The sequence below is a fragment of the Oncorhynchus nerka genome, linkage group LG4 (assembly GCF_034236695.1).
Source record: "Oncorhynchus nerka isolate Pitt River linkage group LG4, Oner_Uvic_2.0, whole genome shotgun sequence".
Taxonomy (NCBI): domain Eukaryota; kingdom Metazoa; phylum Chordata; class Actinopteri; order Salmoniformes; family Salmonidae; genus Oncorhynchus; species Oncorhynchus nerka.
The window spans coordinates 59457423-59470565 of record NC_088399.1 but is presented as its reverse complement, the minus strand read 5'-3'; the positions used below and the strand labels follow the sequence as shown (position 1 = coordinate 59470565).

Below are 13143 nucleotides of genomic sequence, written 5' to 3'. Positions count from 1 at the left end.
TCCTTTGAATTCCATGCTGTCACAGTTACCAGCCCTTTCAAGCTTAACATCCTTATCATTTATCGCCCTCCAGGTTCCTCGAGAGTTCATCAATGAGCTTGATGCCTTGATAAGCTCCTTTCCTGAGGATGGCTCACCTCTCACAGTTCTGGGCGACTTTAACCTCCCCACGTCTACCTTTGACTCATTCCTCTCTGCCTCCTTCTTTCCACTCCTCTCCTCTTTTGACCTCACCCTCTCACCTTCCCCTCTACTCACAAGGCAGGCAATACGCTCGACCTCATCTTTACTAGATGCTGTTCTTCCACTAACCTCACTGCAACTCCCCTCCAAGTCTCCGACCACTACCTTGTATCCTTTTCCCTCTTGCTCTCATCCAACACTTCCCACACTGCCCCTACTCGGATGGTATCGCGCCGTCCCAATCTTCGCTCTCTCTCCCCGCTACTCTCTCCTCTTCCATCCTATCATCTCTTCCCTCTGCTCAAACCTTCTCCAACCTATCTCCTGATTCTGCCTCCTCAACCCTCCTCTCCTCCCTTTCTGCATCTCTTGATTCTCTATGTCCCCTATCCTCCAGGCCGGCTCGGTCCTCCCCTCCTGCTCCGTGGCTCGACGACTCATTGCGAGCTCACAGAACAGGGCTCCGGGCAGCCGAGCGGAAATGGAGGAAAACTCGCCTCCCTGCGGACCTGGCATCCTTTCACTCCCTCCTCTCTACATTTTCCTCTTCTGTCTCTGCTGCTAAAGCCACTTTCTACCACTCTAAATTCCAAGCATCTGCCTCTAACCCTAGGAAGCTCTTTGCCACCTTCTCCTCCCTCCTGAATCCTCCTCCCCTCCCCCCCTCCTCCCTCTCTGCAGATGACTTCGTCAACCATTTTGGAAAGAAGGTCGACGACATCCGATCCTCGTTTGCTAAGTCAAACGACACCGCTGGTTCTGCTCACACTGCCCTACCCTGTGCTCTGACCTCTTTCTCCCCTCTCTCTCCAGATGAAATCTCGCGTCTTGTGACGGCCGGCCGCCCAACAACCTGCCCGCTTGACCCTATTCCCTCCTCTCTTCTCCAGACCATTTCCGGAGACCTTCTCCCTTACCTCACCTCGCTCATCAACTCATCCCTGACCGCTGGCTACGTCCCTTCTGTCTTCAAGAGAGCGAGAGTTGCACCTCTTCTGAAAAAACCTACACTCGATCCCTCCGATGTCAACAACTACAGACCAGTATCCCTTCTTTCTTTTCTCTCCAAAACTCTTGAACGTGCCGTCCTTGGCCAGCTCTCCCGCTATCTCTCTCAGAATGACCTTCTTGATCCAAATCAGTCAGGTTTCAAGACTAGTCATTCAACTGAGACTGCTCTTCTCTGTATCACGGAGGCCCTCCGCACTGCTAAAGCTAACTCTCTCTCCTCTGCTCTCATCCTTCTAGACCTATCGGCTGCCTTCGATACTGTGAACCATCAGATCCTCCTCTCCACCCTCTCCGAGTTGGGCATCTCCGGCGCGGCCCACGCTTGATTGCGTCCTACCTGACAGGTCGCTCCTACCAGGTGGCGTGGCGAGAATCTGTCTCCTCACCACGCGCTCTCACCACTGGCGTCCCCCAGGGCTCTGTTCTAGGCCCTCTCCTATTCTCGCTATACACCAAGTCACTTGGCTCTGTCATAACCTCACATGGTCTCTCCTATCATTGCTATGCAGACGACACACAATTAATCTTCTCCTTTCCCCCTTCTGATGACCAGGTGGCGAATCGCATCTCTGCATGTCTGGCAGACATATCAGTGTGGATGACGGATCACCACCTCAAGCTGAACCTCGGCAAGACGGAGCTGCTCTTCCTCCCGGGGAAGGACTGCCCGTTCCATGATCTCGCCATCACGGTTGACAACTCCATTGTGTCCTCCTCCCAGAGCGCTAAGAACCTTGGCGTGATCCTGGACAACACCCTGTCGTTCTCAACTAACATCAAGGCGGTGGCCCGTTCTTGTAGGTTCATGCTCTACAACATCCGCAGAGTACGACCCTGCCTCACACAGGAAGCAGCGCAGGTCCTAATCCAGGCACTTGTCATCTCCCGTCTGGATTACTGCAACTCGCTGTTGGCTGGGCTCCCTGCCTGTGCCATAAAACCCCTACAACTCATCCAGAACGCCGCAGCCCGTCTGGTGTTCAACCTTCCCAAGTTCTCTCACGTCACCCCGCTCCTCCGCTCTCTCCACTGGCTTCCAGTTGAAGCTCGCATCCGCTACAAGACCATGGTGCTTGCCTACGGAGCTGTGAGGGGAACGGCACCTCAGTACCTCCAGGCTCTGATCAGGCCCTACACCCAAACAAGGGCACTGCGTTCATCCACCTCTGGCCTGCTCGCCTCCCTACCACTGAGGAAGTACAGTTCCCGCGCAGCCCAGTCAAAACTGTTCGCTGCTCTGGCCCCCAATGGTGGAACAAACTCCCTCACGACGCCAGGACAGCGGAGTCAATCACCACCTTCCGGAGACACCTGAAACCCCACCTCTTTCAGGAATACCTAGGATAGGATAAAGTAATCCTTCTCACCCTCCCCCCCCTTAAAAGATTTAGATGCACTATTGTAAAGTGGCTGTTCCACTGGATGTCTTAAGGTGAATGCACCAATTTGTAAGTCGCTCTGGATAAGAGCGTCTGCTAAATGACTTAAATGTAAATGTAAATGTAAACTGTGTCTGTCGCTCACCTCACTGGCACACATATACACACACTCATACTGAAACACACATACACGATACACTGAACTTATGATACCAACATGTTAGAATTTTTTCATTTCATGTGTCGGATCTAGAAGCACAAGCCTTTCGCTACACTCACATTAACATCTGCTTGTGTATGTGACAAATAAAATTTGATTTGATACTACCAACATTTTCGCCCCTACCGAGCTAAATAACCCGCTGGCGCCTGTTTAAAAAATGGTTATTAAGTCAGTTGTTTATAAATTCAGTAAATGTTTTAAGCAACAGCAACTACTAGTCTCTTATATTCACCGATCCAATAATGTCCACTTCGCTTTCATGTGCATATCACAGCTGCATTCTGTACTGTTAAGGTGATTGTATTACCACCACACCGGTGATGTGGAAGAACTTGACTGGCCTGCAAAGAGCCCTGACCTCAACCCTATCGAACACCTTTGGGATGAATTGGACTTCTTAAAATTAAGCACATTAATCCGCTTTGCAACGGGTGTAGAGCCTAACTGGCAGTGCCTTCGGAAAGTATTCAGAACCCTTGACTTTTTCCACATTTTGTTATGTTACAGCCTTATTCTAAAATGGATTAAATAAAAAGAAAAAAACACACAATACCCCATAATGACAAAGCAAAAACAGGTTTTTAGACATTTTGCACATTTATGACAAATAAAAAGTATTCAGACCCTTTGCTCTGAGACTTGAAATATGTTGAGATCAGGTGCACCCTGTTTCCATTGATCATCCTTGAGATGTTTATACCACTTGATTGGAGTCCGCCTGTGGTAAATTCAATTGATTGGACATGATTTGGACAGGCACACACCTGTCTATGTAAGGTCCCACAATTGACAGTGCATGAGGTCGAAGGAATTCTCCGTGGAGCACTGACAGGATTGTGTCAAAGCACAGATCTGGGGAAGGGTACCAAAACATTTCTGCAGAATTGAAGTTCCCCAAGAACACAGTGGCGTCCATCATTCTTAAATGGAAGAAGTTTGGAACCACCATGACTCTTCCTAGAGCTGGCTGCCCGGCCAAACTGCGAAATCGAGGGAGAAGAGCCTTGGTCAGGGAGGTGACCGAGAACCTGATGGTCACTCTCACAGAGCTCGGGAGTTCCTCTGTGGAGATGGGTGAACCTTCCAGAAAGACAACCATCTCTGCAGCGCTCCACCAATCAGGCCTTTATGGTAGAGCGGCCAGACGGAAGCCACATCTCAGTAAAAGGCACATGACAGCCCGCTTGGAGTTTGCCAAAAGGCTCCTACAGACTCTCAGACCATGAGGAACAAAATTCTCTGGTCTGATGAAACCAAGATTGAACTCTTTGGCCTGAATGCCAAGCAACACGTCTGGAGGAAACCTGGCACCATCCCTACAGGGAAGCATGGTGGTGGCAGCATCATGCTGTGGGGATGTTTTTCAGTGGCAGGGACTGGGAGACTAGTCAGGATCGAGGCAAAAACAAACTAAGCAAGGTACAGTGAGATCCTTGATGAAATCCTGCTCCAGAGCGCTCAGGACCTCAGATTGGGGAAAGGTTCACCTTCTAACAGGACAACGACCCTAAGCACACAGCTAAGACAACGCAGGAGTGACTTCAGTACAAGTCTCTGAATGTCCTTGAGTGGCCCAGCCAGAGCCCGGACTTGAACCCGATCTAACATCTCTGGAGAGAACTGAAAATAGCTGTGCAGCAACGCTCCCCATCCAACCTGACAGAGCTTGAGAGGATCTGCAGAGAATAATGAGAGAAACTCATACCCAAGGCTGTAATCGCTGACAAAGGTGCTTCAACAAAGTACTGAGTAAAGAGTCCGAGTACTTATGTAAATGTGATATTTGATAAAATCCTGTTTTTGGTTTGTCATTATGGGGTATTGTGTGTAGATTGGTGAGGAAAAAACAATTTAATCAATTTTAGAATAAGGATGTAACATAACAATGTGGAAAAAGTCAAGGGGTCTGAATACTTTCCGAAGGCACTGTACGCAGTTCGTGAGTTTCGAGTTTGGGGAAGATCATTTTCACCATAACAATGCACCTTTATAATTACACGCATAATCACATTTGTGGTCACTTTTGAGAATGGTGTTTTCCCGCTAATTGATTGCATTTAGCATTGCTGCAGTTTTAATGTGAAGAAATAGCCTTAATAGTTTATCAACATTTTCAGCTAAATGCTCTGATCTGTTACATCAGCCTCATTCGCTTTCAAAAGGTGTTTTGATGCTTGTATTCATTTGGGATCTATTTGCATTCCACAACTGTCCCAAACTATGTTTGGAATATTTATTTCTCGCATAGAATAGTCAACTTTTGTACTATTGGGGATCGTAGATTGACATAGGCTAGTGCTTTTGTTGTCCGTTAGGCCTACTCATCTTGCTGGCTGACCAAAGTAAATGTGGACAGTTCTTCCAACGTCTTCATTTATGCACCTCGGAATTCGAATAAGAATACGCACAGTTGCGTCCCAAATGTGTCTGTCTTCACTTGTAGCTTGTGAGAAGGACCCAATTACGTGACGGGCTTTGGCTAATAAGAATTGAGATATTTGAGAGAGCCATGTGAGTGAGAGGTGCTTAGGAGCACCCTGACAGGAGAAGGGAATTGTAATTATTATATTCAGCCCAAGAGCACAACGGCCACTGGCCACAAAAGGCATGGATTTATTTTAGGAGCTTTACGGCCACGGAGGGGATGCCGCTGGGAAATTTGAGTCATTTTCAAGTGCTTGTCAAATTGTGAATGAGAGACTGATGAAGTGTGTGTAGCCTGCACACAGTAAAAAAAAAACAAAGCAGAGCTCATGCCTTTCATGCGACTTTTTTCAAATCATCATTGGAGCCTTAGAATGTATTAAAACATATATGGCCCAACGTTTGTATCACAACTGAAGTTGCATAAGTAACTCTAAATGAAGCATATAGGGAGGACCTGTTTCTCTTTCCGCTCAACACAGAAAAAACGCATGTGCGCACTTCCTCAAATTGTTTGGAGACAATATCCTTTCTCTTCAGCTATGTTCAATTTGATTCTTCATACGATAAAATAATATTAAGTAATTACACAAAATTCTGCTAAATGAACTAGTGTAGCCCACGTCCATATGGCATAGCCATATCAGGGCCTAACATAAGGACAAATCAGAGTATGCTATTCTGTTCTTCTGAAATGGACTACAGGAGATGCTAAATGTGTTTGTCAATTAACGGTCAATTACCGTGAGGCCAGCAGTTATTTGCTTGACAATCAATGGTTTGACAAGATTGAATGACTGCCACGGCACTATCCCCCACCAGTCCTCATTCACCTGCTTCTCTCCATCCGCTCTTCCTGCACATCTATTCAAATAGAATTTAGCCTTGGTGGCGAGCGGGGATGGAGCCTTGATCAGTCTTCTGTTACATTTGTACATTTGATACATTGGAGCAGTGTGCAGAGTGTGCTACATTAATACATTGTATATCATTTCATCCTTGATATAACCAAGAGCACAGGCCAGCTGAGTACAGGCTTTGCAAGTTCGCTGTCACGCAGCAGTGCCAGAGGGTTTTAAAAACAGCTTTGCAACAGGCATGCTTGCAACTTTAGAGCAAAGGAAAACGGCTGGTCTCTAGCTCAGATGTGTTTGGTTTTTTCCCACACGCATTTTATATCACTTCGCAAACCATATGAGCGGGGCGTTTTAACCTAATCCCGGCCCACAAATGATTGGTTTGATAACAAACAGTGTTGTTTAGTCATTTTACCTAGCTAATTATCGCCCTGGTAACGTGACAGTAGGTCTATGCACATTTGATTGGCACTGGAAGAAAGGAAAAAGGTCTGCTACTCATGAGATGCGTCAAAGGATTCATAGAGACCTAACTATATATAAAAATAAAACAATTGGTCTCTTTCTGGTGCCCCTTACATTCTGTTTGGTGCCTAACTTTAAAGTCGGGAGCAGGGTGTACGTTTGTGAGAGAGGCGTGTGTGTTTTGTGTGAGAAGGGGAGAGAAAGTGTGTGAGGGAGTGTGTGTCTGTGTTAACTGAAGTGTATAGGGTTTCATGCAGTGTTTTCTGCCACAATGACATGCAGATCTTTATGCATGTACAGTTGAAGTCGGAAATTTACATGCACTTAGGTTGGAGCCTTTAAAACTTGTTTTTCAACCACTCTACAAATTTCTTGTGAACAAACTATAGTTTTGGCAAGTCGGTTAGGACATCTACTTTGAGCATGACACAAGTAATTTTTCCAACAATTGTTTACAGACAAATTATTTCACTTATAATTCACTGGATCACAATTGCAGTGGGTCAGACATTTACATACACTAAGTTGACTGTGCATTTAAACAGCTTGGAAAATTCCAGAAAATTATGTTATGGCTTTAGAAGCTTCTGATAGGCTAATTGACATCATTTGAGTCAATTGGAGGTGTACCTGTGGATGCCTACCTTGAAACTCAGTGCTTCTTTGCTTGACATCATGGGAAAATCTAAAGAAATCAGCCAAGACTACAGAAAAAAAATGGTGGACCTCCACAAGTCTGGTTCATCCTTGGGAGCAATTTCCAAACGCCTGAAGGTACCACGTTCATCTGTACATACAATAGTACGCAAGTATGTACACCATGGGACCATGCAGCCATCATACCGCTGAGGAAGGAGACGCTTTCTGTCTCTTAGTGATGAACTTACTTTGGTGTGAAACGTGCAAATCAATCCCAGAACAACAGCAAAGGACCTTGTGAAGATGCTAGAGGAAACGGGTACAAAAGTATCTATTTTCACAGTAAAACTAGTCCTATATCGACATAAACTGGAAGGTCGCTCAACATGGAAGAAGCCACTGCTCCAAAACCGCCTTAAAAAAGCCAGACTACGGTTTGCAACTGCACATGGGAACAAAGATTTCCCTTTTTGGGGAAATGTCCTCTGGTCTGTTGAAACAAAAATAGAACTGTTTTGCCATAATGACCATTGTTATGTTTGGAGGAAAAATGGGGAGTCTTGCAAGGTGAAGCACGGTGGTGGCAACATCATGTTGTGGGGGTGCTTTGCTACAGGAGGGACAGGTGCACTTCACAAAATAGATGGCATTATGAGGTAGGAAAACGATGTGGATATATTGAAGCAACATCTCAAGACATCTGTCATGAAGTTGAAGCTTGGTCGCAAATGGGTCTTCCAAATGGACAATGACCCCAAGCATACTTCCAAAGTTGTGGCAAAATGGCTTAAGGACAACAAAGTCAAGGTATTGGAGTGGCCATCACAAAGCCCTGACCTCAATCCTATAGATTGTAGGCAGAACTGAGAAACCGTGTGCGAGCAAGGAGGCCTACAACCTGACTCAATTACACCAGCTCTGTCAGGAGGAATGGCCCAAAATTCACCCAACTTATTGTAGGAAGCTAGTGGAAGGCTTCCCGAAACATTTGACCCAAATTAAAAAAAATTAAAGGCAATGCTACCAAATACTAATAATAGGAATCCCATTTAAGCTCTCAATTGTGGGGTGGTTGGATGGATTTAAATGTCAGATGTTTTGAATTGGATAATGAAATGTTGAAGGCGTACGATGGGGGAATGTGATGTTATGTGGTTAGTAAATTAAAATGAAGTGTAATTTTAGAATGTCATATCTGTGATTCTCATGATCTCTTTCTCCTGCTCTCTCACACCTTTAACTCCCCCACCCCTTCTATAATCTCAATGGATGTTTCTGTCTCCATGTCTCTTCCGTTCTCACCAACTCCCTCTGTCTCTCTCCTGTCTCAGATCATTGTGCTGTGGAACTGTGACAAGCCTCTCCCTGCTAAGCACCGCTGGCCTGCAACCTCCGTGCCCGTCATTGTCATCGAGGGAGAAAACAAGGTGAGCCTGCCTCGCACGCATGTCCTTTCAAGAGCTGGGCTGCCATTTTGGTTTCTCTACACACCCTCAAATAGAATGTCTTCATTTTGGCTTTACTGTGCCCCTAAGCCTTGTTCAGTGCCATCATTTTGACGTATATCTATGCTTTGATCATTTGACAACAGAGTTTCTGAACCCAGAAGCCCAACATTGCGATACTTCCGGGAACGCTTCGCGAAGCCGACTCGACAAACCAGAACGAGGTTTGGGGTTAATGTCTTAAGTAGCTGAGCATGTTGTTTGCTCCCACCTTATACTGAAGGAGTGCCTTTTGATTTGACGGCCTGCACATGTGCAGTTCGGCGCGACACGACCCTTAGACCCAATGACGTGTTCCTAGGCATGAGCTTAGCTGGCTAACGTCGCCATGGCATCGCCTTCAGGTGTGGTCAGGGATTTCTATTGGAGAAGTAGTTTCTAGGCATCGACATACTGTACTTCCTTTGACTTAACCTTCTGACTTTGGAGCTGCATAACGCTGTCATATGCATGACATAGCAGATGTCATAAGCTGACAGCTTACTTTGCAATTCCATGCCACAGACCACTGTTTAGGTAAAGTAAGTTGTCAAGGAAATAATCTTTGCAATAATCTTTCTCATCTTTGCAACGCTTTGTAGTCAGTCAGTATTCCGTAGGGGGTTCGACTAAAGTGTCTCACATCGTGAGAGGTCAAAGTTGACACAGGAAGCGTGATCTGAGGCAGTAGTTTGAGAGCCACTCTAACGCCACAAAAACGTTTGCTGAGCTGTCAATCAACCCAAGTGGTTTCTCTCACTCGTCAGTCACAACAGAGTGGGCGGGGTTTTGGTTTTTCTCCACATCCCTGAGTGTTTTTCTTGCGCTGTCAATCACAGAGGGAGCGTGGTTTTGGGCTGTGGGTCGGCGACAACAGCCAGAGTTGAGTACAGCCGGGTCTGTGGTTTGTTGTGCTTGCGTCTGGCTTGTTGTTTACTGTGGCGGACCCAGCCAAACATGGCGAGCCTCTCTGAGCCACCAGCCTGGCGGTTGGTAGTGGGGACACAGAAGGAGAGGAGAGCTATTTCTGGCGCCTCTGGGCTGGCATGGTGGCCATGTGGGCACTGCTTTACGACTCTTCAGCTTAACACTAGAACCGCTAAATCAATTTTGACTGCATGAGTTTAATTGTTTTATTACTCTGCCATTTTGTTAAGTCTTGCTCCCCCGTCCTTGAACCTTCCTAAATAAGTCTATATAACACCGTATCGTCGTTAGAATCTTAATATCACAAACAGAACTGGAGTTTACAACCAGTTTTAGGAGGTCATGTCATGCATAATTATGTAATCGCCAATAGTGAATGAAGAACAGGGCGGGCCATTCTGTTGTATTGATCCATTCTAATTCTAATCTTAAAATGGTATCTACCCCATATCAATCCACTGAATCCAAGCGTATCATATCAGTCTAGTGCACAGTGAGAGCGTGCCTTATTGTATACGCTGAATGTCTTTCAACATCTGAGAAAATATCCACAAGCAAGTGAGTGTCAGAAGATGTGGTCTTGAGGCTTGTGGAACCTTACGTCGGCAATGGGAGCAGTGTCACCATGGACTATTTCTTCACTTCAAGTTGCTTGCAAAGAAAACAAGTCTGTCCGGCACCATTAACAAAGTGAGACGGGAGCTCCCTCCCTCTGCACAAAATAAGGCACCTGCACAGCTGTTGTACTCCACACTGAAGAATGACAAGACCACGAGAACACAACCAAGAGGAAACGGGCGACTACTACGCACTTACAACCAAACCCAAGTATGTTCGTGTGTCAAGCAAGTGAGTGTTATGAAGATTTGTGTTAACTGTTGGGACAAGGGGTAACAGCTAAACGAAATCCAACCGATGCCATTGCGTGAAGACGCACACAACATAAGCACGAGCTGACAATATATCGTTTTTACTGCAGTCATATCAACACTTGTATACACTATAATTCATTTTTTTGTGCTGATTGTGACTAAGGCCACTTGGCGCTTATAATGATGTTTAGGCTACTGTTTTCGTCATTTGACCTCTGGTCTTGGTGGTTGGTGTATATTTTGTCTTCTCGTTATCGTTATAAAAAGAAGCTGTTACCGTGTTCCAACACTTTTGCTTCATAGTTGTAACAAAGGCATTCCACAAAAATGGTTTATTCAACACTTCATTTTTTGTTGTTGTTGTTGTGTGTGTGTGGGGGGCTTGGGGGTTACATAGCCTACAGTAACAAACTAAAGTGCTGTTATGTCATTTGAAATAAATAAAACAATCATATTCTGCTATCCAAGGCCTTCCTAAACAACCAAATGATTATGGAATGTATTAATTACACTGTTAGAATGTTGCACTCAGAATGACTGCTCATTACTTTGGGGGCTCGAGACCCAGGTTCTCCCGCTGGGTCACCCAACAGTGTTATTGTGGTTTGCACCACACATTTTGTTGGCTCCCGCTCTCTGTCTCTGTGTGTCTCTTTCTCTCGCACAGTCTTTCTTTACCCTCTCTCGCTATACTTCACCGTTTCTCTCTCTCCCTCTCTCTTTTTTTTTCCTGCTTCTCTCTTCCTCCCTCTCTGAGGAATGTGGGAGGCTGATTCCTTCTCTAAGAGCTCACATTCCTAGCGCGTACAAGCCCCTCCCCCCAGGTAAACACGTCACACTTCTAACATTAAAACCATCTGTGATGGGGAATGAAATCGCATCCTCATCTTATCCCCCCCTCATCTTATCCCCCCCCCTCTCTCTCTCAATTCAAGGGCTTTATTGGCATGGGAAACATGTTAACATTGCCAATGCAAGCGAAGTAGGTAATAAACAAAAGTGAACAATACAAATTAACAGTAAACATTACACTCACAGAAGTTCCAAAATAATAGGCATTGCAAATATCATTATGTATAGTGTTGTTGTGATGTGCAAATCTCTCTCTCTGAGCGACTAAAACGTGGCTGGGAATTGTAGACATTTGGAGTCATTTGTGTTATTTGTTGTTTTTGTCGCACTCCTCGGCAATCTGAGTCATTCAAGATGTGTTCCGTTTAGGGCACTTTGTGGCAGAGGTCGGCGGGTACGAAGTGTTGTTTTGACTAATCAGCCTCTGTTCTCTAGTCTCTCTACCAAATGCTTTATGCAGTATACACACACACACACACACACACACACACACACACACACACACACACACATTCTTTAATGTAAGCAGTAGCTTTTCGAAAGAACAGGGATTCCTGGAATGACCCGACCTTCAGAGCTGAGTGTTGTCTCCAGAGAAAAGGTTACAAGGAAGTGTGTGGCTGTTATACGGAGTGTTTGAAAGGAGGGGGGTGTGTGAAGTGTCTGTGTTCCATGCATGTGTGTGGTTCCGTGGCTGAATGAGTGCGTGAGGCTGTGTGTACTTGTGGGGTGTGTTTGATTTCTAGTGAATATACATGATACACAGACTTGAGTGTGTGTTTCTCCACCCTTGGCTTTCAGCTCAGTCAGTAAATGTATGGATGGATGGATGGTATTTGATGGTATGGTATTGGATGGTATGGTATGGTATGGATGGATGGTATGGTATGGTATTGGATGGTATGGATGGATGGTATGGTAGAAATTGAAAATACGGGCTTGTCACAATCAGGAAAGGGGAAATTGTGTCGTGTAAGACGAGGGCTACTTCAGCTAGTGTTTGTTTTGTAGGGTTTCACAACATTCAAGCAGATAATCTCAATCCAATCTATAGTAAGGTTTCCGCCGTATTGTTACCATATTCCTAACTGGTCACGAAAGGAGAGTAGAAGACTAAAGAAACCCATTCATGTCTATTGGGACATGTCTTTTCCAGTGCTTGATGTATCGGCATCCCACCCTTGTGCTGTGCCGTTGTAATATATACTGAACAAAAATATAAACTCAACATGAAAAGTGTTGATCCCATGTTTTATGAGCTGAAATAAAAGATCCCAGAATGTTTCCATACGCACAAAAAGCTTAGTTCTCTCCAATTTTGTGCACAAATTTGTTTACATCCCTGTTTGTCACGGATCACTCCGGAACCTTCATTACGCACACCTGTCCCCTATTCCCACTGATTAGTACTTGTGCCCTTTGGTTTCCATTGGGCGGTCCATTATTGTTATAATGTCCGGTCCATTATTGTTATAATGTCCGTTGGTGCGTGTGAGTACCTGTGCTGTGTGTTCTGGGCTTTCGCGCCATTGTGGATTGCGCAGGTGATTACGGGTCTCGCCCCGTGTGATAATCATTCTGCATGTGTTATTTATTCGAGGTGCTCCTCGCTCTTTTGTTTTGGGTTTCAACCCTGTGTTTTGTTACGTGTTTGTTTGGTCTTCGTCTCCGTGCCTTTACACGGCGCGCCGTAATTTGGGTTTACTAAAAAAAACTATTAGGCATTCCTGCGCTTGTCTCCAGAATCACACTGTTAGTGAACATGTTTCGTTTGCCAAGATAATCCATCCACCTGACAGGTGTGGCATATCAAGAAGCCGATTAAAC

At 45.4% G+C, this 13143-nt stretch overlaps 1 protein-coding gene across 1 annotated transcript in view; it reads left to right on the top strand.

Moving 5' to 3' along the window:
* ext1b (exostosin glycosyltransferase 1b) overlaps positions 1 to 13143 on the top strand; it is a 116133-nt gene that overhangs the window by 83096 nt on the left and 19894 nt on the right. Inside the window, exon 7 of the mRNA XM_029658007.2 lies at positions 8513 to 8608. Coding sequence (XP_029513867.1) covers positions 8513 to 8608 — 96 coding nt within the window. The remainder of the gene's footprint in view (positions 1 to 8512; positions 8609 to 13143) is intronic.